This window comes from Oryzias latipes, chromosome 2 (genome assembly GCF_002234675.1).
Source record: "Oryzias latipes chromosome 2, ASM223467v1".
Taxonomy (NCBI): Eukaryota; Metazoa; Chordata; class Actinopteri; order Beloniformes; family Adrianichthyidae; genus Oryzias; species Oryzias latipes.
Window position 1 is genome coordinate 20,820,187 of NC_019860.2, and position 23,694 is coordinate 20,843,880.

Genomic DNA, 23,694 nt, shown 5'->3' on the forward strand with positions numbered 1-23,694 from the left:
TGCAGAATTTGACTGTTTCTACATTTGCTCAAGTGGTTCCTGCTCGTCAGTGAAGCATGTCACACGAAGGCATAAAACGGCGTTTGGCCTTAGATTGAACTCATTAAAATCTCTGAACACAAAGGCAAAAGTACTATCTAGTTATTAGAAGAGGCAGATATTCTGTGAAATAACTGCCATAAATATAATTTGCATTGAATGGGATCATTAACAATGCAGTGACGCATCCAAAAAGATTCATTCGTTTCAACCAAAAAACTTAAACCTGTCTATTCCACTATTATCTGTTAGAGGTTAGTGAAAAAATCCACTTCCCCCCCATCTGGTACATTCCAGTTTGAGAGTTTAAGAGTATGAAATCAATAAGTCATCATCACCTGCCTATTAATTCGGTTTCCTCTTTCTCTACAGTTGATTTTATCTTTACTTGACATTTATTTAAATTTAATCGTTGAGTAAACACTTTTGTTTATAACAATTGAGGGCAAAATGAGGTTAAAACAAGTTTTCCAGCCTGGAGTCTAAACCAGCCAATTTATTTTTATCCAGAAATATGTTGATTATCTGATACTGGACAATGTAATGATTGCTACATACTTACAAACATCCCTGTTAATCAGAATATGATGAAAAATCTTATTTCAGAGGACTCCTGAGAGGTACTAACACACATAAAAGTGCATGGATTTTGTTTTGGGCTGAGGGCAGATGACTTGTTGTGACAGTAATTAGGAATTAGTACTTTTGGCAGTAAAGGTAGGTCTTGTTGGAAAAGGAAATCTGTATTTCTGCAAAGCTGAAATGCATGACGAGCTCTAAAACTTTGTGGTAGAGAGGTGCACTTATCCTCAGACCGAATAGAACAAATCGAAGAAAAACTAGACCTCCTAACCACCACTGTTTGGATAAATTCTACACTAGACTGTGAAAACGTTGAAAAAAACAATTACAGTTGAAGCCAGAAGTTTGTGTACACTACATAAAAACACGTGTTTTTTTTTCTCAACGTCAGACATGAGATACAAGTAAACTTTTCCTGTTTTAGTTAAATTCGTCTCATTGTTCTGACGTTTAGCAAATAGACATAAATTTAGTTGAAATTGACCTAAAACAGGAAAAGTCTGACTGTGAGAGAAAAAAAGCACGTGTGTTTTTTTGTGGTGTATGTCAACTTCTGGCTTCAACTGTACATTCATTTGTAAATTATACGTATACAGCGAATTTCTTTGTACATTTTTATAAAGATTTTATTTACCACAGGAGTTTCCCTTTACCCAAATTTTTTTTTTAAACTGTTAGGAATGGATGTACATTTTGTGTCAATTAAAGTAAAAGACCCTCTCCGATCATTTTTTGATCTATTTTAAAAGCGTTCCCAGTGGTCTTTTAATACAAACTAAGTAAAAAAAACCCTATATCATTTTCTAGGACAGATATCTTCTACGTCACAAAATGTGTTTTCCAACCAGCATTTTTTCATCTGCTCCTGACTCACAATAATTTCAAAAGTATAAATCCTCAATGTAATGCATATATGCTTTCCTCTATGAGAAAAATGCAACAAGAAGATGTTAAAAACAGCAGAAATACGATTTCTGTTGGAGTGAGTCTTTAATAGTGGTGCTATAATGCTAACAAACCTTAATACTCAGAGAGATTTGTACACACACTTTACATTCCTCTTTCTAAGCACATTCTCAATAATTGATCACTTTGGCTTCACTACATACTGTAAAGAGTCCTGTGACAGAAAGAACTAAAGTTTTATTGCATCTTGAATGTGCTGTTTCTCTGTTAGCAGCAGAAACCTACATTCTAGTGCTATAGTGAATGGCTGCCACATCATGACGAGAACTGAATCAAACATTACAGAAAAACCTGGAATTACTGAAACCCTGTCATGTTTTTTAGATGCAATTCTCTCAAGCGTAGGAATTGTATTTGTCTGCACCAATTGGTTTTTGTATTTGTATTGCAGATAAGGTGTCAAACAGGATGTGTGAATCTTTATGTCCCAGTGTCACATGAGGTGAAGGACTCCATTTGATCTTTTTGTCAGGGATGGAGGTTATGTTAAATGAAAAAGTGATAAAGGTAATGAAGGGAAGATGATGTAGAAGCAGTCTGCAAACTGTTGTTTGTTTAATGTCTGAAGATATGAATGGAGCAATTAGTTCTCTTCCAAGTACTGTCAGATTAAACACACAGGTCAACTTATCAAGCAAAAGTCTTGTTAAAACTCAGTGTTGGGAGTTGAGGTTGTTGGGGACCCAAATACAGTAGAAAGACTTGAGTGAAACCTAATTTAGTGATTTATTTTTAGCATGATAAAAAAATGGGGAATTTCAGCATAAACTTGATGAAACACCGGAGCCTTGATGGGTAAAGACAAGGGAAAACCAAACTCTAAACTAATAATTACCAAACATAACTTCAAATACATCATGAATGAAATATCCCACAACAAGAATAAAGAAAAGAATCACAAAATGTCCTAAGAGAAGGTGTGCATACATTTACAATTTTTGTTTATCATTTACTGTTTGGTATCATAACTGAAGTGAATGTGAATGTAAACAGATCAAACAAACCACGCTAATTTAAATGTAAGCAGAAAAAAATCAGGATGATTTCTGCATGCATGACTTTTAGTGTAACATTCGGTGCTTAAAGGCACAGGTGTCACTGGCGAGGCCACTGACTGTGTGCCCTTTGTTTCGCTCTAAATCCCAGCAGTTTCATGCAATAGTAATTGTTTGTGTGGAGTGCGCAAGCAATAATTCCATATCCAGGTGTTTATTTACCGACAGAGCACTGCACATGCCACGCAATGGGTTGTGATCCTCCTTATAAACCAAAAGTCTTGACCAGGGGTGCATAAATCCAGGCCTCAAGGGCCGGTGTCCCACATGATTTCCAACCCTCCTGCCGTTGAAACCACAAACACATCTGATCCGGGTAATAAACAGCACATAAGCAGGTAAGGCAGGACTATCATAGCAGACGTTCTACAGTTTTCTAACTCTAATAGCAATACATTTTCAAGCTTTTTTTTATTTTTTTAAATAAATTCATATTTGTACAAGTTCAATTTTTTTCTAGTTATAATGTACTCACTTTTTGTACACAGCACTTTTTGAGAATACATCAAAAACTTTTTGGTGGAGATTTTGGTGCAGGTGCAACATTTACCATGAATCCAAATAATGTTTTGTTAACTTTTTTTGAGTTTCTAAGTTCTAAAGATGAAAGGAAAAAAAGAAAAACGTGTACAGCTGTGCAGTAACCTGGAGAACTGCAAAGTTGGATGCCAGAAATGCTTATTAGGACTTTTTATTTTAACCCTTGCGCTATCTTGGATGACCCTACCCTTACATTGACGTGTTCTCCCTACCATGACAAAGGTGGATCTTCTTCTTCCACTTTCGGCTTCTCCCATCAGGGGTCGCCACAGCGAACAAGTCGCATGGTAAATTTGGCAATGTTTTACGCCGGATGCCCTTCCTGACGCAACCTTCTCTAACCGGGCTTGGAACCGGCAGAGGTACCATGACAAAGGTGGATAAAGGTGGAAAGATTTCAAGTAATTCAAGGACACCTGTGAAGATCACAAATCATTGAAGGAAAAAGGTTCAGAGCAGTGTCTAGTGGGTCTAGATGACCCAACTGCCAATGTTAAAGTGCCTAGGATAGCACAAGGGTTACAGTCTCAAGCTTTTTGTTTATTCTATTGTGTATTACACTAATTAATTTTTACTCTAAACGGTTCATCACAGCTATCTTGGTCTTTTTTCTGCTTCCCTGTTTGTCCTCTTTAGCTCTAAATCAGTGTTTTTCAACCTTTTTTGAGCCACGGCACACTTTAACCTTGACAAAAATCCCGCGGCACACCAGCATCCAAAAAAAAAAAAAAAAAACAGAAATTCATGGTCTGTATAATATTGATCGACAGCCCCGCCCGCAATCTCACGTGCATTTTTGTGATAATTGTGGCCGGAAAAGCAGGAAGTTGCGGCTGTTTTTTTCTAAGAGATGAAATGAAAGTTAAATTAGAAAATTTAGAAACTGTTTGTTTGTTCGGGTTTCAAGGCGTTTCGCAAGGACAACTCATTGTGCACTGGCCCTGTAAGCCAATGCATCATGGGAGATGTAGTGTGAAAACTGCCGAAAACTTGCAGAAGGACTCGCGTCAATGAGCTTCATTGTATTGTCCACTTGTTTCACGGTCTGACACCGGACTCTGTGGAAAGCTACACCGCTAAAGAAGAGCTTTAGCTGGTATTTTTGTTAGAACTGAGCGACTTTATCAGCAGAATTAAGAACAAGGACGTGAAGACTTTAAGCACTTCTGATTGGTCAGACTGATGACATGTGATTAAGCCTTCAAGAATGATTGGTGGAGACAGTTAAAGGGACGGGACTTTTCCGCAAACTGTCATAGCTGCAGGGAAATCGCGGTACCGTCATTCTTATCAAAATTTCTTTAATAGAATTAAATAAACACAAAGAAAAAGTAATTTTAAGATCTTTTATATTCCTAACTACTCAGTGTTTTATCAGGGCCTGTTTGGATGAACAAAGAGCTGATATCCTGGAGATGGGAAATGTTTTTAGATCAGTGAATGATTAATGAGGGCAATTTCCCACGGCACACTTGACCATCTCCCACGGCACACTAGTGTGCCGCGGCACACTGGTTGAAAAACACTGCTCTAAATACACCATTATTGAAAGACATTTTCAGTCTGACATTATGATTCAAGAAGCGAGACTCAAGCTGAAGTGTTTCTCCATGATGATTGCAGTTCTTCCGGTGTAATCTTATTCAGCAACCGTTTAGCGAAGCTTGTTGGGCTCTGGTGTTTTCAGTCCACAGAATTATGCCTCAGTGCCAGGTGCAGATGTTCGCGTCAGTTGTAATATTTCTAACCCGTTTGCGTTTTGTTACGGACTGTATCTGCAAGGCGTCAAATGAATATTTCCACGTTCATTACCTCTTGGTGTTTTGCTCAAAGTGCATAAAAGAGAATGCAAATGCTCATTTGTCTTTTCTGTAACTATTCCGATTGATTTAACCCTTGTGCTATCTTAGATGACCCCACCCTTACATTGACGTGTTCTCCCTACCACGACAAAGGTGAATAAAGGTGGAAAGATTTTATGTAATCCATGGACACCAGTGAAGATCACAAATCATTGAAGAAAAAAAGTTCAGCGCACTGTCTAGTGGGTCGAGATGACCCAATTCCCAATTTTAAAGTGCCCAGGATAGCACAAGGGTTACGGCATATAGAGAGTCAGTCAGCTGTTATTTTAAACATGAACTGCAACTACAGTTGGTAGAGTTTTTGAAAATGAACCTTTGATTATGGAAGAGAAATTTCATTCATGATGTTTTCTATAAACTTGCAGAAGTTCTGCTCTCACTGGGTTTACTAGAAATCTGAGCAAACATACAAATCAACAACTCTCCAAAAACAACAAGCGATGTACTGTTTTTAATTTTGTGCTGCTTCAATCTTACTTTAGCCTCAGCTTTCTCCGGTTGGTGTGTGACATTTTTAAAAGAATCAGTGACATTTTGTGCTGGAGACTTATTGTTCAACACTACTGTGCTGAAAATAACCAACTGGAAACAGTCAAAACAAGACAAGATAAGATAGGATAGAGCTTTATTGTCATTGGTACAAGAGTACAACGAAATTGCAAAACTGTCCCACATTGGTGCAAAGAGAAGAAGAAAACAACAATTATTTTACACACTCAAAAAGTATAAAAAAAATATATAAATATATACGTGTGTATATATATATATATATATATATATATATATATATATATATATATATATATACAAATATGCAAATGCAAATCCACACCAGGTGTATATACAGTCTCTACATTCCTCCTTCTCCTAGAGAGACTAAACCATGAGTATGTGTGTTCATGAGGGTTATTGCTCTGTTGTAAAAACTGTCTCTGAGTCAGCACCCTTAGTCTTTTTCCAGAGGGCAACCATTTAAACACCCGGTGTCCTGGGTGTGTGCAGTCTTTCATGATGTTGCGTGCCCTCCTAAGACAGCAGGTGCTGTAGAGGTCCAAGCATTAGATACAACGGTTCTTGAAGTATTTACTTTTTCTTTTTCTTATTTGAAATGTTGATACTTTAGACAGCGTCACTTTCAATATGAAATGCTTCCTGGTAGACAAAACACTACAGTTGATCCAGGCCTCAGTGTATAAAATCCAGAGTTGTTAGTGTGGTGAATAAACAAATCAGACAGTTCAGGTATTATATTTATAGATTGATGTCTGAATAATAGGATCCATAAAGGAAGAGAAGGTTATAGATTTACAATTATTGAATTTGCCGCCTTTCCAGAGGAGAGCATGAAACTGCAGGTATCCAAATATACCCATCCAACAAGCCATTAAACAGTAAGGAGATATAAATCATTTATTTACCAAGCATTAACTAAGCTTCATAGATTTTACCATCCCAGCCTAGAGAAAAGTAAGACATATGCTGAGATGCAGTCTGCTTGTGAGTGGGGTTCTACCTTAAATCACAATAGTTGTATACCTGACAAAACTAATTTGAATTGCATTTATTCATATACATATTTATGGCAAAGCTGTCTTTAAACAAAGCCCTATGCATTTAGTTTAGCTTTTCCTTCTTCTCTTTGGGTTTATTCAGAGTGGACACATTTGGTTTGCTTAAAGTGAACCAGAGTTTGTTTCCCCTGTTAATCCGGAACAAATTTTCGATCTGAATTCACCTCTCGGACCCATCTTTTCATCGTTCCAATCGGACTGAGGTTATTGTTCACTCACAGTTTCCTCAGTCTGAATAGGCTCCATGCTCGGAGTGGAACAACCGGACCATAATGGCCACCGTCGCTGGGCAATATGGGATGTAACCAGAGTAAGAAAGTAGCAACCTTGACAATGAGACCCAGCGACTCATTGAAATGTGGTCAGATGAATCCAGGCTTATTAAAACAACTTTTACCGTGCTACACAGTGCTCCTCACACTGTTTTCCCGGCAATCCATTTGTCATAGACACTAATTAGTGCACCTTTATAGCCGTCAACTCCTCAGTGGTTGTTTTTCAGTAATCCTCCGCTGCAAAAGGAAGTGTTGAACCCGACGTTGACGTTCAAAAATTGGTCATCAAAATAGAAAGTTTGAATAAGTGAACTATCCAGACAAGGAATGCAAAGCGCAGCACTTCCATTATGCTTTCTCTCTATGCTTTGTCCCACCCTCTTAACTCCTGGCCAGTGACTGAAGAGATCTTTAGTTACGTGGTTTTGTTCACAAGCTTTAGTTTGAAACATAAAAGCCTGCTTGACGGCAGTCTGGATACAGACCAAACGCAAGGTTCAGGGCTCCATCCGGACCAAACTAAGCAAACTCAGTCCAGACCAATGGACTTTTCAAGTCTGAATACGCCCTTACTTGTGTAAGTGGGTTGACCCACTGGTGCATGTGAATGTAGGTTTAGACTACTGTTGAGGCCTCCAGGTCAGTGCAAACATCACATGGCTACAACTGTCTACGGACTGGGGTGTTATGTCCAATCACGCTGCCTCAGCAGAGTGATTAACATCACCACTGACTCCACCCATCCTGCTTTCCCTCTATTCAACCTGCTGCCTTCTGGAAGGAGGTACAGGTCCATCCGAACCAGGACAAACAGACTAAGAAACAGCTTTTTTCCACAGGCAATTACCATACGAATACACATACCTACACCAACCACACCTCACTCTGTGCAATAACCGGGTCACTGTGCAATAACTCAATATTTATTATGCTGTGCTCACAGTAACTCATCTCATTCCATTCTATTTTGCCCATACATATTTAATATTTAACAGTTTCTATACATATTGTTCATTTTTTTAGTTAAGAGATGTAAATACAGTATTTCTATTTCTATTCTATTTTATTTTATTTAACTTCATCACTCCAAGGCTGCTGCAATTTCATTGAATCCCCATGTACAATGACAATAAATGATTCTGATTCTCATGTTTATATTTCTGTTTAAATACTTTACATTTTAATACTTTTTATTTAGTCATTTCATAACCTGATCATCTTTTAACCAATTTTCTGTCACTGTTTTTTATTTCATGTGTTTACCACTTTAACCCTTGTGCTATCTTAGATGACTCCACCCTTACATTGACGTGTTCTCCCTACCATGACAAAGGTGGAAAGAGTTCATGTAATCCATGGACACCATTGAAGATCACAAATCATTGAAGAAAAAAGGTTCAGCGCACTGTCTAGTGGGTCTAGATGACCCAACTCCCAATGTTGAAGTATGTGCAGAGTGACTCAGTATTCCAACTTGTGTCTAGTTCGAACTACCAAGTGGTCTAGAAGCTAACTCCCCATTTGTTTTGGAGAGCTTTCATCCGCTGTAATCATCTCTTTATGAGCCATCCTGCATGCATGCGGTGTCCTCCAGCCAAAGCTTGCAAAAGTCACATTTCACCCTTGTCTCAAGCTGTTCTGTGCCATTTTAAGTATAATTAAGGACTGCCACTGCACACAGAGCTGTGTGTCTTTTAGGAGGGTGTGCATGTTGAAAGGACAGACTGGTGATTTTAAAAATGTGAATGGAAAAGCAGGAGGGGAAGAAAAGGAAGGAAGGAGATGATGAGAAAACAAGTAAACAAAGAATTCTTAACAGTTTCTGATTGGGTGCTGATGGAAGAGATGGAACCAGGGTGGACAGCTGTGATTGATGCAGCTGACTCTGTTTATTCCGGCTCAACCCAGACGTGGATCTTTGCATACTTATTGTGTCCGTGCAACTCTTTGCACGGTGACTATAGAGCTGTCTGAGGTGCTGAAACACAAGTAGCACCCTTGATTTGTATGAGCAACAAAAATTAGATCACGTTGTTATCGTTAGTTTTCATCATTTATTCTGTAGTCTCACACTGGTGCCATATTTCTGCTTTGATGCTTATCAGGGGCTTGTCGTGATTTTAGAGGGGAATAAAGATCTCAGTCCCACTAATCACTGTAAATACACTTCAGCTTTTATTACCATCCCAGAGAACAGTAAATTTGAAGAGGGGATGACTTAACAGCCCATGGTGCAGCGTGGCACAACATAAGAAATGCAACGTTTACCAGCAACCATAAAAAAAAAGAAATATAGTAATCACTGACTGCTTCTTATGTTGCACTGGGAGTCTGTCGGCTCAGCAGCTTTATGGCAAAAAGAGACACAAACCATAAACCAAGACTGGTATTATCTCAATTTCTCTTATTTAAAATGAGACACAAATTTGGTATTTGCTTTTTCCAATCTTCCATAGTTTTTTTTAAATGTAAATCTCTCCTTAAAGTCTCACCCGGATAATCTCTTGATCTATTGTAGAAATGAATTATAATTGTCGTTTTTAGCCAAAACAATTCGAGGACATAGTCTCTGCAGAGCAGCAGTAGTTCAGTAGAAATTTGCCTTGGAGTTGTGGACGGAACTCTTGGCGCAGAGCAACCCTCCCCCCACTTTCCCTCCCCACTGCTGAGAGCTCTCAGCCTTTCCTGCTAGCTTACAAGTCCTCACACCCCCAACCAAACATTACCGGGGGAACAAAAATAGCGAGCAATATTGGAGCTATCCAGCCGGACTTTTTTTAGCCAGATGCCAGCTCGGACTATTAGGGGTGTTGCGATACATTTTGACTACTATTCCATTCATATGATAATTTGTGGTTGACAATAGGGTTTATAGTAGATAGTTGTTATAATTCACTGACTTAAAATGGATCCAGGACATTTTTGGCCAAATATTCCACCAATGTGACTCAGAGTTAAATATCTGGGTACTGAACAGTCCAGGTATTTTCCAGATTCCTAGGCTTTTTGAAAGATAACCAAGCGTAAGTTAAATATCCTTACAAATAAACAAGTAAACAACAATGAATGGCAAATCTATTCACATTTTAGTTTCGTAAAGTTCAGTCCACTGTTGTTTTTCCAGATCTAAAGGAAACATTAGTAGAACATTCTAGCACACTGTATAGTCACATGTCTTTGTTGGACTGGGATGATGAGATTTTTTGGGGCGGAGTCACTTGTCAAAGTTTGACAGGTGACTCCGCCTCAGTCACAATCATCTGTTTTTAAAGACGTCACACACCACCACCTGATGACGACCCTGATGAAGGTGGAAGGTATTCCACCGAAACATGTGGGTATGTTTTACATTATAAAACAAACCAGTGTCTGATAAAAAATAATTTAAATAAGCAGTATAATTTTATCGACACAATGAACCTCTTTGAATCATGTTGTCTGTGTATTTCAGAAAAATGCACTGCACAATTTCAACTCCTATTGAGTAAATCATTTGAGATTTTTCTCTTTACAGTTTTTTAGAATCCTCTCAGAACATTCATGTAGTTTTTCAAAGCCGTCAGGCAATTTTCTCCACTTCCAGCGAAGTAACACGCAAAAGACGCTGTGTCGGTGCTCTCCAAGTGTGCATTCAAACAACCTTCCTAAGTCGACCGGCGTTTAATATTCAAAGGGATGCATAACAAATATTCAGTGTGCATACTTAAAGAGTTTGTTCTATTACTGAGAGCTCAAGCTTGTCTTCTTTTCCATGTAAGCACTTTCAGGCTGGTTTCTAACAACGTGTACTGATGTTTCATTTATGAACAGTACGAAGAAAACGTGAGGAGGAAAAAGCAGCAAATGGAACAGGGAAAACAGAGCGGGTGCTGGACCGCATGAGGGGGGTGGGAGGTCATGCAGTGGCTGGACTTGTTTTGCTAAAAGCAAGGAGTGATAACTCGAGCATAAACGTGGAAGACTGAAGTCCCGTCAGCAAGCCAATTAAGTAAATGTGGGTGACAGATTAATGCCTGATTCTTTTCCATAAACAGGAGCGCAGATCAGTTTCAGTCAAGATGTCGGTCCTCTCTGCAAATGCACCTTCTTTGATGAGACTCACAGATGCAAAGATGGATGAAAATGTCTTGGCATCTATAGGATAATGACAGATGTGACAAGTTAATTAACCCTTGTGCTATCCTAGGCACTTTAACATTGAGAGTTGGGTCATCTAGACCCACTAGACAGTGCTCTGAACCTTTTTTCTTCAATGATTTGTGATCTTCACTGGTGTCCATGGATTAAATGAAATCTTTCCACCTTTATCCACCTTTGTCATGGTAGGAAGAACACGTCAATGTAAGGGTGGCGTCATCTAAGATAGCACAAGGGTTAAAAAGACAACTTTATATGGTACAATTACAATTGCTAGTGTCTGATCTGCCACTTCAGTCTTCAAAATACTAGGACTCTATGATTTATTTATTTTTCTTAATCCACATTGCCCTACCTGATTGGCAAACGTCCTGCTGATTTATTGTTAGACAACAATAATTACTATCACTGCACGAATTCAAAATCTTATAGAGGAAATGTATCTCATTTCAAGTCAATTTAACTATTTTGAGATGATATAAACACAGTGACTATCAACGGAGATGTTTCTAAAACAAATGAGCATTTTCACTTAAAAAAACTGCTAAAAAAATCTGCCAATTGTTGTATGGTTATTTAATGGGAACATGTTCTATATCTAGGATTTTATTTGGCTAAAAAAGATGAATTCTACCTCAGTGAATTGTTACCTTTGACGCCTTTATTATTTGAATTAGAATTAGGTAATTTGTCTTGGAATTAGACAACTATACTGCTCAGCTTTACCTTCTTAACTATGTCCGTTTTTTGCAAGGCTGAGATCTGGTGACCACAGAAGCTTTTCCTTCTGATTCATCCAACAAAAGATGCTTACACTCTGATTATAAATGGATAGATGTAGTCATTAATGGCATTGATTTAGGTTGTGGGACTTATGCTGAATTGGTACTCAAGAGCCAATGTACGCAAAGACAAATTTACACCATTATACTGCCACCACCAGCTCCAACGATTGATTTACCACACAATAGATTCATAATTTTAATTTTTTTGTGTGTGTCTCTGCTATCTAAGTGTTGCAGATTCATTATTATATGACATTTTTCCAATCTTGTCTTCAGTTTTGATAAATGTACAGATGACCCCTTGGCTTTTGGTTGTCCGTAGTGTCACCTTCTGTAGTCCTCTGCTGCTGTAGCCCATCAACTACACGTTTCAACATGTAGATGGGCTTCTGCCACAATTTTAATTCTTATAACCAGTGCTGATATCTGCCAACTTTCCTCTGACCTCTCTACACAGCTGCTGTCCACTAGGATGTGGTCTTTCCTTGTTAGAAACGGCTTTTTGTATTAAAGCAGTAGTTAGAGTGTAACAAAGCTGTCTGTAAGTTACTTTATAGGTTCCAACTACAATTTCTAACATCCAAATATGTGACCACCTTCATGTTATCACACTGTGTTTGTCAAAGTACCTCTATCAAAACTGTTACTTCCTATCTTTTTATTATAGCTCAGTGGCCTTGTGGTAGAGTGTCCCCCCTGTGACTTGAAAGTCGTGAGTTCAAATCCAGACCAAGTCATACCAAAGGGTTAAACCACCAGCTCACCGCTCCCCCGGGGGGTGGGTCAAATGTGGAGAACAAATTTCACACACCTAGGTGTGCAGGAGCAGGCAATTGTTTTCAATTAGCAGCGGCTAAATACTTTACCATTATTACTTCATGTTCAACAGGTGACCAATATTTGAGATGCTTAGGGTTCTTGAAAAACTTAAGATTAACGCCGTGAGCAGCAACTTTTCAGACGTAATGATAGTTCAAATGATAAATCAAAGGGGTGTTGTCGTCTGACCCATTAAGCCCCAAAGGGCGAGAATGTTATGGCGCACTTTGGAGTGAATCTGGAATGAACCAACCTCTTGCTTTTGTGGTGTCATTTTGTACGTCGAAAGGGTCGTTTTTGCTTTTCTGTAGGAGAATAGATGGACTTTTCAAAGTGAAGATCTTTGCATGGCCTCTTTTCTCCTTCATTGCCTTTCTACACAGTCAACATAGAATGCACAGTATGAATATTACTAAGTTTCTATTAAATGCTTCTCAATTATACAAGATTTATCCTTTATCTTTAAACCAAAGGGCTTTTATGAAAGCCTCTTGACTTCAAATTTATTTAAGTTTAGTCATTTTTCTTTTTCTTTTTTTTACCTTAATTCTATTTCCTGAAATATTTGAGCCTTAGTAACAGCCATGTACTGTTGTTTTTTTTGTGTACCTTTTTATATTTTATCCACCCAAACAAAGTCTATTGTAGAAGATCAGTCTGCCCTCAACAGCATTCTGGTAAACAGAGGAAGCATAGAGCTATGCTTGACCTGAAATGACCCTTCTTGGGTTCTAGAGTGTAAAGTGAATAGAATCCACAATGAGCTGAGCTTTACTCCACTGACCTTGGAGAGTAAAATATAGGCCATCGCGCCATACGGGAGAGCTCTTTGATTTTGTTGTGCATTTTCGCCCAGGATGAGGATGTTTCAGGCCTCCTGCCCTGTTTTTGCAGATTCTGCTCATAAAAGAAAAGTCAAACAAAGTTACTCACAGTCCAATGAGTAATGAGCAGCCGTTTCACTGACTACGTCCTCGTTCCTCAGTCTAGATCAACAAAATACTACTACAACTTGTTTATATTTATGTTCGTTAGCATGAAGCCAAAAATATCTGAATTAATACAAAAAATAAATTACATCAGCTTAAATTTGATCAAACATGTTTAAAAAATTATATATGTATTATAAACAGCACATCAAGACTTATATAACTAAATGCTTTGCAGAAATTTCTGGTTTTTCAAAAGCTTTAACTGCAGCTGAAGTGGCTAGACGCTACAATATCTAGAAATAAAATATGAAATAAATAAAAAAACTCAAACTTTGTCACATGTGGATACACTAGACACCATTGAGTAAAATGTCAGTATAGCAGCCAGCCTCACCAGAGCCAATAAAAACTGAAATGAAATCTTTAAGAAGGAAAATAAATAAAATACTCAAACTAGATGATAAGACATACACAGAATGCACGTTACACTAGCAGAGACGCCGACATTTTAACTGAATAAACCGGAAACCTACCAACCTCCTTAGCCCAGATGACCCATCTGTAACCAAAATGTTTATGTATTAATAGATATTGACGTCATGGACGTGACTTATTTGGTTTCGAGAGTCCGCCCTTCAATGCCATTGTTATTTATTTGTTACTCTCAAATAGTGCAGCTTGCATCTCTTGCACTTTAACATTCTCATACTGTTTATAATTATTGCACCTCATGTCTGACTGTTTTACATCTATTGCATTTTAGAACATACATTTGCTGCACTTACTTTTGAATGTTCTGATGCAGGCTTTGCTTCATCAATAGTGACAGTGTCATTTGTTCATCGGAGGTTCGTAATTTACAGACGAGATCGCCAGATGATTTTGCATTATGTCCCACGTACATAAACCCTTCAGAAATGAAAGCGCTTCTCTGTACAGCTGCACATGCTCATTCATGCACACACACATATAAAAAAAAAAAAAAATTACTCACACAGCGTGGATTTGTTTTCTGTCTGATGAAAGGGATTATGGGATAAAGAAGGCAAGGCCAGAGCAGTTTAGTTCAGTTTGGAGCAAAGCTGCTCTATGCAGCGGCACGATGATAAATACAGATGAATGTCTGACCGCACACGGGGGGATCCGTTGACACGGCGGTCAGCGTGTGAGCACGGGAGCTCGGAATTGGAGTTTGACAGAAGCCGTGGATCTGTTTTTGCTTTCGGATAATCAAGAGAAATCCACGCTTTTTTTGGTTAGATCTGTGGGGAATGAAACGAAATCAGTGGAGGAAGGCATCTGTTCCTCCAAAGGATTAGCCGCACTTTTGCTTCAAGTTGAAGCCTCGATTGGCACTTTTTTTTTTGTTAACGAAAGCGTGGTAGCTTTCCTGTTTTGTTTTTTTATTTTATTTTATTAATAATATCGGCAGCGATGACATAGAATGATGCATCAGCAGCCCCATGCGGGACTCAACCGGCTGGATTGCTACGGCGATGACGTTCTCATATAGTACGCATTTGAATTTTTTGGTTTATAATTTGGAATTTTTTTACAGCACTACTACTGTTTTAATTCCAAATGTTACTAAAGAGACATAAATATATTTTTTGCTCATTTTAGAAATATTTGCTTGGTAATCAATACATTTGCATTAAAAAAAACTTTCCAAATAAGAACCTCTTATCTCCAGTTATCTCTTTTGAGCTCCTCATTAAGATGATCTACAATCAGCAAGTCTCCTGCCACATCCATTCTACCCCTGCTCTCCTTAACTCCATGCCCCCCTCATACATGTAATCATTGATTTGTTACTCAACCACGCTTGACTGCACACCACGCCTTTTATACCAGGAGTTACACTAATTGGCCTGAGAGGTTTCTAACCAGCGGTTTCATCGAGAACCGTAAGGGTTTGTGATCTGAGATGAAGGCGCTAGACTATGGAGTTTCTCCTAAATGCTGTTAAACGTTTCAACTGATCTGCTGTTGATTATTTTACTCTGAAAGTGAACCTTCTTCTTTTCTGTTCAGCCACAGGAATAAAGCTGCGGGGTGGCCACCGTCCAGCCCCGGCTCCTGGGGAGGACTGCAGGGGCCGTACAGCTGGGAGAGCATGAATATTGCTAGAGATGGACGAAACTTCCTCATCAAGTATGCTTAATCCTAATCTTGCACTCACACAGCTGACCTATATCTAGTTGCATTTCATCCTGGATCTCTGCAGAACAAGAACCTAAAACTGTGCATTCAACCCAAAAAGCGGTGAAAAATACTTTAAGACTCCAATCATCTTTAGATCAAAGCGTTCCCAGTGGTCTTTTGATTATAATTATGCTGTTTTAAGACAAAATCAAAAAGCTTGTGTCACCAACTTGTTGGCGTGGAGCAACACCAGCCCCCTTCCCCCTGCTGGGGCTTAAGCAGGTAGCTTGTTATCAACCCAGAATGCCTGCATAGTAAATGTTAAATTATTGCCATTGCAGTACGCCTATCAGTACGCCTATCACAAAAGAGGGTGTGAATTGCGCTGAAGGTTGCATTAAATGTTAACAAACATGCCTAAAACAATATTTTGGCAGCTTGAAGTATGTAATGAATTAAAGAGAGCCCCTTACGCATTTGACCAATCAGATGGACCCCTTTTATGTGAGATCCCCGCCTCCTATGTAAACATCTGGAGTATATTCTAAGTTATGTTGACTCTTGTTTAGATTAAACTGTTGCATTTAATCAGAAATGATGTATCAATTTGCTTTTTGTTATTGTACCTCAAGTCATATCGTCATTGCAATATTGATCACTAATATTGTGAGTTTTCTTTATACTGTGCAGCCTAGTTTCTACGTCACGAAAAGCTCCTGTTCCAACGACAATTTTGTTTTCTGCTCTTGATCCACGATTTGAAGAAGGAAATACTCAGGAATGACATTTTGGGCTGAATTTTTTTATGTGCGTGTCTTCCATCATCAGAAAAATAGTGTATTAAAAACACAGTTTTCATCGGAGTTGGTCTTTTAGTATTTGTTTGTTACCAAAAATAGGACTGAATTAGAACGTTATAACATAGGAAAGTCGAGAAATGTCAACTTAAGAGTTGAGACACTTTTGTTTCTTAGGATATTGTGATCGGTTGTCGGTTGACAGGGGCTACACGATACGAGGAAATCTTGCGATTTCCGATGTTAGTCATAAATATTGCGATGAGGATAAAACTTGCGATAACTGAAAAAATAGCAAATCAAATGAATGCAAAATTTCCATTTTACTGCAATAGTTTAAATAGTCAACATAACTTGAATTGTACTCCGAATGACCCTCGTCTTCAGAGGAGGTGAGCATCTAACATAAAAAGGCTGGCTTCCTGGGCCAGGCGGCCCTCTCTCCACGCAGGGAGAGGGATCCCTGAGTTCTTTGGCAAGACCAAGAGCTGGGGATCACATCACATCTGTGTCCGTGTCCCCGTGGTGTAGGTTCTGGTCTTTGCCCCTGAGTGCTGGCCTTCTCCAAAATTTAAACTGTGGGTGAGTCTGGTCGGGTCATGTTCACAACACTCCTTGTGGACCCACACCACTCTTGGGCGTCCTCCTCCTGGGCAGGGGTGGCCCGGCTCCTGTCTTGCTCTCTCCTGGAGCAACCGTGGGCGGGGTGGGTGGCTGCCTGCCCTGCCTCGTGCCGAGGATCGGGAGATGCTCAGAACTCCTGGGTGGCGGTGGGCTGCTTGTCTGGGGCTGGAGGGTGCTCTCCTGTGGCTGGGCCCCCGTGTTGGGCTGGAGCTTGCACTCTCTGTCCCCCCATGCCTCCCTGCTCTCTGGCTTTGGGGGCCCCCATGGCGGTCCTGGTGGCTGGCCTGGGTGATGGATGCGATTGCACGGCGGGCGCTTGTTCTCTATCTGCTACCGTGCGGGTGTTTCGGGGGGGGGTCCTGGCTGCTGCTGCGGCGGCGGGTACCTCGGCTAGCACCCTAGCAACTGACTTAGAACTGGTGCGGACCAGGGGAGTCCGACTGTTTAATTACATTTTAGCTCTCTTGGTGTGGGGATGGCTGGGCACTCTCCCTCCTTCCATCATCCACTTTAGGAGAACATAAACACTTACTCGAGCACAGGTGTTAGCTCAGTTTTGCACAAATATTTTGCGTTTGTTTGCATTGTGTACATGTGGACGTGTTTGTATGTAACCATTTTTGGAGCCAACAGGTATGTTTCTTACATTTGAGTGTGGACAGGCCCCCACCTCTTTTAGATTTGTATTACTACTAAACCTGACCGTATTGATTATAAACATCCAGCAACTTATTGCTTTATGCTTCCTAATGGTTTTATCCCCCTTCTATAATCCACCCTCCTATCCCCCCCTCCTCTCTAACATCCCTCTCTCTTCTTCCCTCCTTTTCTTTTGCGTCCAGTCCAACAAAAAATAGTTACAAGTATAAGTAAGATAAATAAAGTTTAGCCTTAATTACAAAAGGGGTTTATTCAAATATACACCTCGTGTGTCAGAAGATCCACAGCCTCTATTGTAACAGTAAACTGTCTAACACAAGAGGCCTTCAGCTCTCATCTGTTTGCTAAAAGCTGTTGGACAGGACAAGTTTGAGTAAAAGAAGAAAGAAAAGGAAACATAAAAGGGCTCCATCCGATTGGTCTATGATGTAAAGGAGTCCATCCAACTGCTCAAATGCATAAAGGGATTGATACGATTTGTTAAAGACTTCAAGCTTCCATAAGATTGTTTTAGCACATTTAAGCTAACCATTTGTTGCAATTTCGTCATCGTTTGCGATATGCATATACAACTTGTTCTCATACATGTGATACAACTTGATATCGCAATCAGGATATATTTGCGATGTATTGTGCAGGCCAATTGGTTGATATAGTAATAAATAACATTTCAATCTCCATGTTAGCCTTTAAGAATGTTATTTTCCTTTGATGCTTTGTAACACAAAAATCATAGCACTGAATTAACCCTTTTAGCCCAAAGCATAATTCACTTAGGTTAGGTTACCTAAGTCTCCTTAACTTGTTATATAACTCGCTTGGCTTTGTTTCTGTTAGATCATATCTGACCAATTAAATCCATCATAAGCACAGTTTATTGTCCTTCTTAGAAATTAGGATGAACATTATATAAGTTTATGCATTTAAACATGAAATAAACGGCTTAGCCATGAACCGGTCTGAAAATGTGGGTGACGTAACTTTAGATAAAGCGATACGGAAGAAGTTGAATCGGGCATCTGGACTTTTAATCTTCTTTCTTGGGACGTTCTCCACTCATCCAAGTGGCTTCATTGGTCTGAGTGGTTCAAGTTGTTGCGCATTTGCAGTGTTATTATTAAAAATATATATATATATATATATATATATATATATATATATATATATATATATAAAAAGCTGTTAAAACTTCATCCTTTCTAAATTATTTGGACTTTTTTCTCACCGTAAAATTTTTTACTCATGTCTTTTCCAAGACTTTCTGTTCCTTCTTATGACCAATATCCAGTCAAATCAAACTTTATTTATATAGCACTTTTCCTACAAAACAATAACACAAAGTGCTTTACATTAAGACAAAACAAAATAAATGATACGAAAATCAGCACAAAAATTAACATAGATTAGATTAACATAAACATCTCCGTATGTTTTGGTTTTTACAGTCCAAATGGTTAGAAGACCAGTGGCAGAGGATCTCAGGGTCTGTGATGGTTCATATTAGACTAAAAGATCTGACAGATAAGAAGGCGCAAGACCGTTAAGAAACTTAAAAACTGTTAAAAGTATTTTAAAACCAATCCTGAGCATATGGGGAGCCAATCCATGATTTAATATTTGATCTAAAATAGCTATGAAAGCGTGTCCCCTTATAGAAGACCATCATGGTTTTAATGGAATAGACCGTGGGGGCAACATTAATTGGAAGGGAAGCAGTGTTGATGTTTCAAGCAGTTGTTTATTGGGGAATGTGGGAAGAAGATACAGAATCGAGTCAGTCACTTTCATAGACAGATGTCTGCACAGATGAAGAGGTCTGGACTGGAGTGGACATCATAGGGGGGGGGGGCAGGTGATGTCTGGACAGAGTGTTAGCTAAAACATTTTTGCCCATCAATGAGGTGGATCCCATCAGCTCTGTTCCAGGACAGATTAAAATTGTCAATAAAAACAAACGTGTTCAGGCTGGAGGCAGACCGGAGCCAGGTGCTCAAACTCAGCAGCCTGCTGAAATAAAAACAGTCAATGGAATGGAGTTTGAAACAGTAAAAAGTCTGATGAACGCCTTTTTAGTCGTTTCAGACTCTCTATAAGACGTATCATTAAAACCGACATGTGAAATCAGCCTCCTGACAGCGGAAGGGAAAGAGCGCAGCAGGTCTGGGAGTTTCTCCAGGATATCCAGAACCATAGCCTGAAAACAGTGAGTGACCGCGTTAAAGAACTGGACCTTCCTTATTATGGGATCCCTGATAAAAGCCGTTGTCGGGGCAAACAGGGGAGGCGCAGGTGTTGCACTGACAGGGAGCCTACCTACGTGTGATGGCGGCGAGGCCCTGCTGGAGTGGAACCGGACAGCTTCCTTCAGGATCCAACGGGGGGAGGAAGATGCTGCTGACCGGGGAGCTCCAGCCGGAGACGCTTGTCTGATCCTAAAGAGTCTTTAGCAGTGATCCTCGGGGCCTGAGCCGGGCTGCTGCATGCCACGATGCTCCCGTGTTGAACTCCGTGGCGTCTCTCCTAAGAGTTGATTCTCTTGGTCACAAGTATGAGAAATTATTTTGATTTAATTGGCTTGACCTGTAGTTTTTACAGTTTCAAAAATCTGCCAATGTCATAGTCCTCTGGTTCATATTTGACGATTTAAGAGGGAAAAATCCCTAGATAACCTAAATGACATCTTTATGTAAGCGAAAAATTAAGACGCAAAAGAACTTTGCATTTAATTCTAAATCTGTTGTTGAGTAAAGAAATTGCAGAAATTTCAAACAAACCCTAGTCATAATCCCACCGCCGCCATACATTTAAGATGAAAAAAAGCCTAAAAGACATTGACCAAACATCAAGATTAGATTCAACTTTATTGTCAATGCACATGTGGGTGCAAGGCAATCCAACAAGTAGTGCATGATTGCAGTGTGACTGACTTGTTATATAAACAAATTAATTATTACTTCAAATCTATACTTTTTTTTAATACAACTTTGTTGAAAATTGGCTGCACTGACTCTTTTAGAAGGGATTACTGTCCAGCAGTCTATCCAAACTAAGTCTATTTAGGCTTCCATAACCTTTAAACTTTAATATGCTATCATTTTTAAACATGCTAACTGAAGCCTGTAGAATCTGAAATGACGTTCTGTTCTGTTTTTTTGGTCTTTTTTTGCCTTCTGAATAATTCAAAAGCACTTTTGCTAAAGGAAGTAATCTTGTACATGACTTTTGCATTGTACGGCTTGACCATAAGGTGAACTCTTTGTACCATCTGGTCCTCGGAACGAAAGAAATGTTGCAAATTTTCTTTTTGCAATTTACAGCAATGTTTTCATTTCCCCCGACTGCTGGATAGTTTTAAAAGACAAAAAGACTAGGTAAAATCATCTCCTGGCAGGTATGATTTTTTTTTTTTTTTTAGGGGTTGCGTGTTCTTTTACTACATGACCAGGATCCGATCTTTTTATTTCGGCTTACCCCTGACCCCTTGCCGCTCGCGCTGTCCTTCTGTGGGATTAAACCCTACCAACCCTGACAGTGAAGATGAGCCAGCGCCGCAGATTAGAACATGCCTCATTACATACAGATTTAGTTTGAGGTTTCTCCGCCTTATGTACAATACAGAGCGTTGCGATAATGGAAGAGAGAATGAGGAAAAAAGAATCAAGGCTGGAGAGTCAAACAGAGGTACAGATTGACCCAGACCGAGAAGATTTAATACGACACATTGTAATACTAAATGTCTACACGACATGGATATCAGTGAATAAATCCACGCAGGTCTGAGAAGAAGGTCACCGGTAGTTATGCATGGGGTTAAGATCTTTCTATTGTAGACTTTGCAGCAGCAGAGCAGAACTTATGTGGAAACATCAAACAACTGTTGCTATGGGAGATGCCTGAGCTGCAAAAATGCAATGGAGGAGTAATCGACTTTTATAAATTAAAAACGTTTTGAAAAACAGCTACCTTATACCTTAGATCCAGCATGATCCTCCTGAGAACCAGGGCATTCATTCATGACCTCTATAGACTCCATTTTATCTCTCCAGGAAACCAAACTTCCCATTATCCCACCCAAACACATGAAAAGGCCAGGATGTCCTTATTTAAGCATATCTAGAGAACTTCAAATTAGTAAAGGGTAGATATATCCAAAAGCAAATGTCCCCTGCAGAAGACATATACAACCTGGAGCAGGGGTGGGTCATATATCTTTCTTTTATTGTGAAACCCTATAATAAAGTTTTATTAATTCACAATCCTTTTAATAAAATAAATAACACTATTTATGAAATTTAAAAAAAAAAAAACCAAATAACTGTGATTTTCAAAGACAAAAAGTCAGGAAAAATATACAGATACATTAAAAAGAAAAAACAATAAATAGTGGATCTTCTCCCGTCATTTTCCCGCTGAGACTTTGAGGGCTGCAGCTCCTCACACGTCTCAGTTTGTTCTAAAACTGAGCAGCTGTGTCCTTCACGTCTGTTTCTCATCCAGTAACAATGAAAAAAGCACATTTCTCTGTCTTCTGCTGCAGCTAAGCATATATCTACCTTTTCACCAATACATTGTTCCCTCGTTTAGTGCAGGAGTTACGTTCTACAAATAACCGTGATCGATGAAATCCACAGTCTGATTACAGACGTTTATGGCAGTAAAACTCCTCACTGCACACTTTCTACACTTTTCTCACACAGACATGAACATTTTCACACCTTTTCTCTGGTTTAAATACACAAACCTTCATAGAAATTAAGTCCAGGATCTTAGGATGAAAACAAAGAGCTGATCATCGATTACAGATTTCTGCAGATCTGAAGAGCTCCGTGTTTCTTACAGGAGACATGGCACAGAGGAGATTGATTGACAAGGTCTCCAGCCAATCAGGACACAGAACAGGGTACGCTGTTTAAAAAAAATGCAGCATAATCGCTCAGAAAGAATGAGCTAAACCGCGAAAGATGAACTGCGACGTAGAAAGGGAAGACTAAGAAGTTCTATTTGACAGTGATTTTTAGAGGGTTTCAGGTTGGAGCACAGACTGCAGAAGGAGGGAATAAAATGTCACGTCTTGATCGTGTGGCCAGATAAAAATTAAAAAAATTGTTCCGTTTGCCGGACCAAACGTGGAGGCCAGCCGGATCCAGCCTGCGGGCCGTAGTTTGCCCACCCTTGACCTAGAGGGATATCAAGAAAATAATAGTTTAGAAATAAAGGGAACTTTCACCAATTTTAAACTATAATTTCAGCTTTAGTTACATACACCCATGCAGGGGGTTGACCTGTACGAGTCCTGCAGGTTTTTGGGTTGTAAAAAGGAGCGGCTCCATCTTTAAAGGGAGAGTAGGTGTTTCTTCCACTTCCCTTGAGAATTGTACGGCAACCTCATGGGACGTCATTGAAATGGACCGTATTGTCGTGCATGTGGTTAGTGTATCGAGAAGTACTTGTAAGGATAATAGAAGTTGCTCGCTCTTATGACGTATGGGTGGCGCTGTCAGATGGTGTCCTAATGCCATGCTCTAGTCGTTAGAAAGGTGCATGTATTAGCTCCTTACAGCACGCATGGGTTGTGCACACGATACGCGAGGGCCCATCGGACGCCCGTAGGATGCCATCACAAACTACGCTCTGTCTAATTTCCTAATTTCTAATAGTCAGGCTGCATGCAAGGAGTGCAAAATTATCACTTGAATAGCAGGTCTGGGCTCCTTGAAAATTTGCATTAGTGTTCCCTATGACCTGGCGTTCATAAAAAAAAAATACGTCAATGAATATTTTTGTACTACAGGCTCACCGAGAAGTGCATGGCCTTGATATTTCATGTGGAACACCTGCATGCCCCATACAGGTTTGCCCAATTTCAGCCACAGACAGTCCATGTTCCTCTATAAGGACAGTT

At 39.4% G+C, this 23,694-nt stretch overlaps 1 protein-coding gene across 1 annotated transcript in view; it reads left to right on the plus strand.

Moving 5' to 3' along the window:
- The window catches only part of LOC101160883 (FERM and PDZ domain-containing protein 4), a 64,971-nt gene that overhangs the window by 14,724 nt on the left and 26,553 nt on the right, over positions 1–23,694 (plus strand). The window contains exon 4 of the mRNA XM_023949843.1: positions 15,601–15,720. Within this exon, the coding sequence (XP_023805611.1) occupies positions 15,601–15,720 (120 nt within the window). The remainder of the gene's footprint in view (positions 1–15,600; positions 15,721–23,694) is intronic.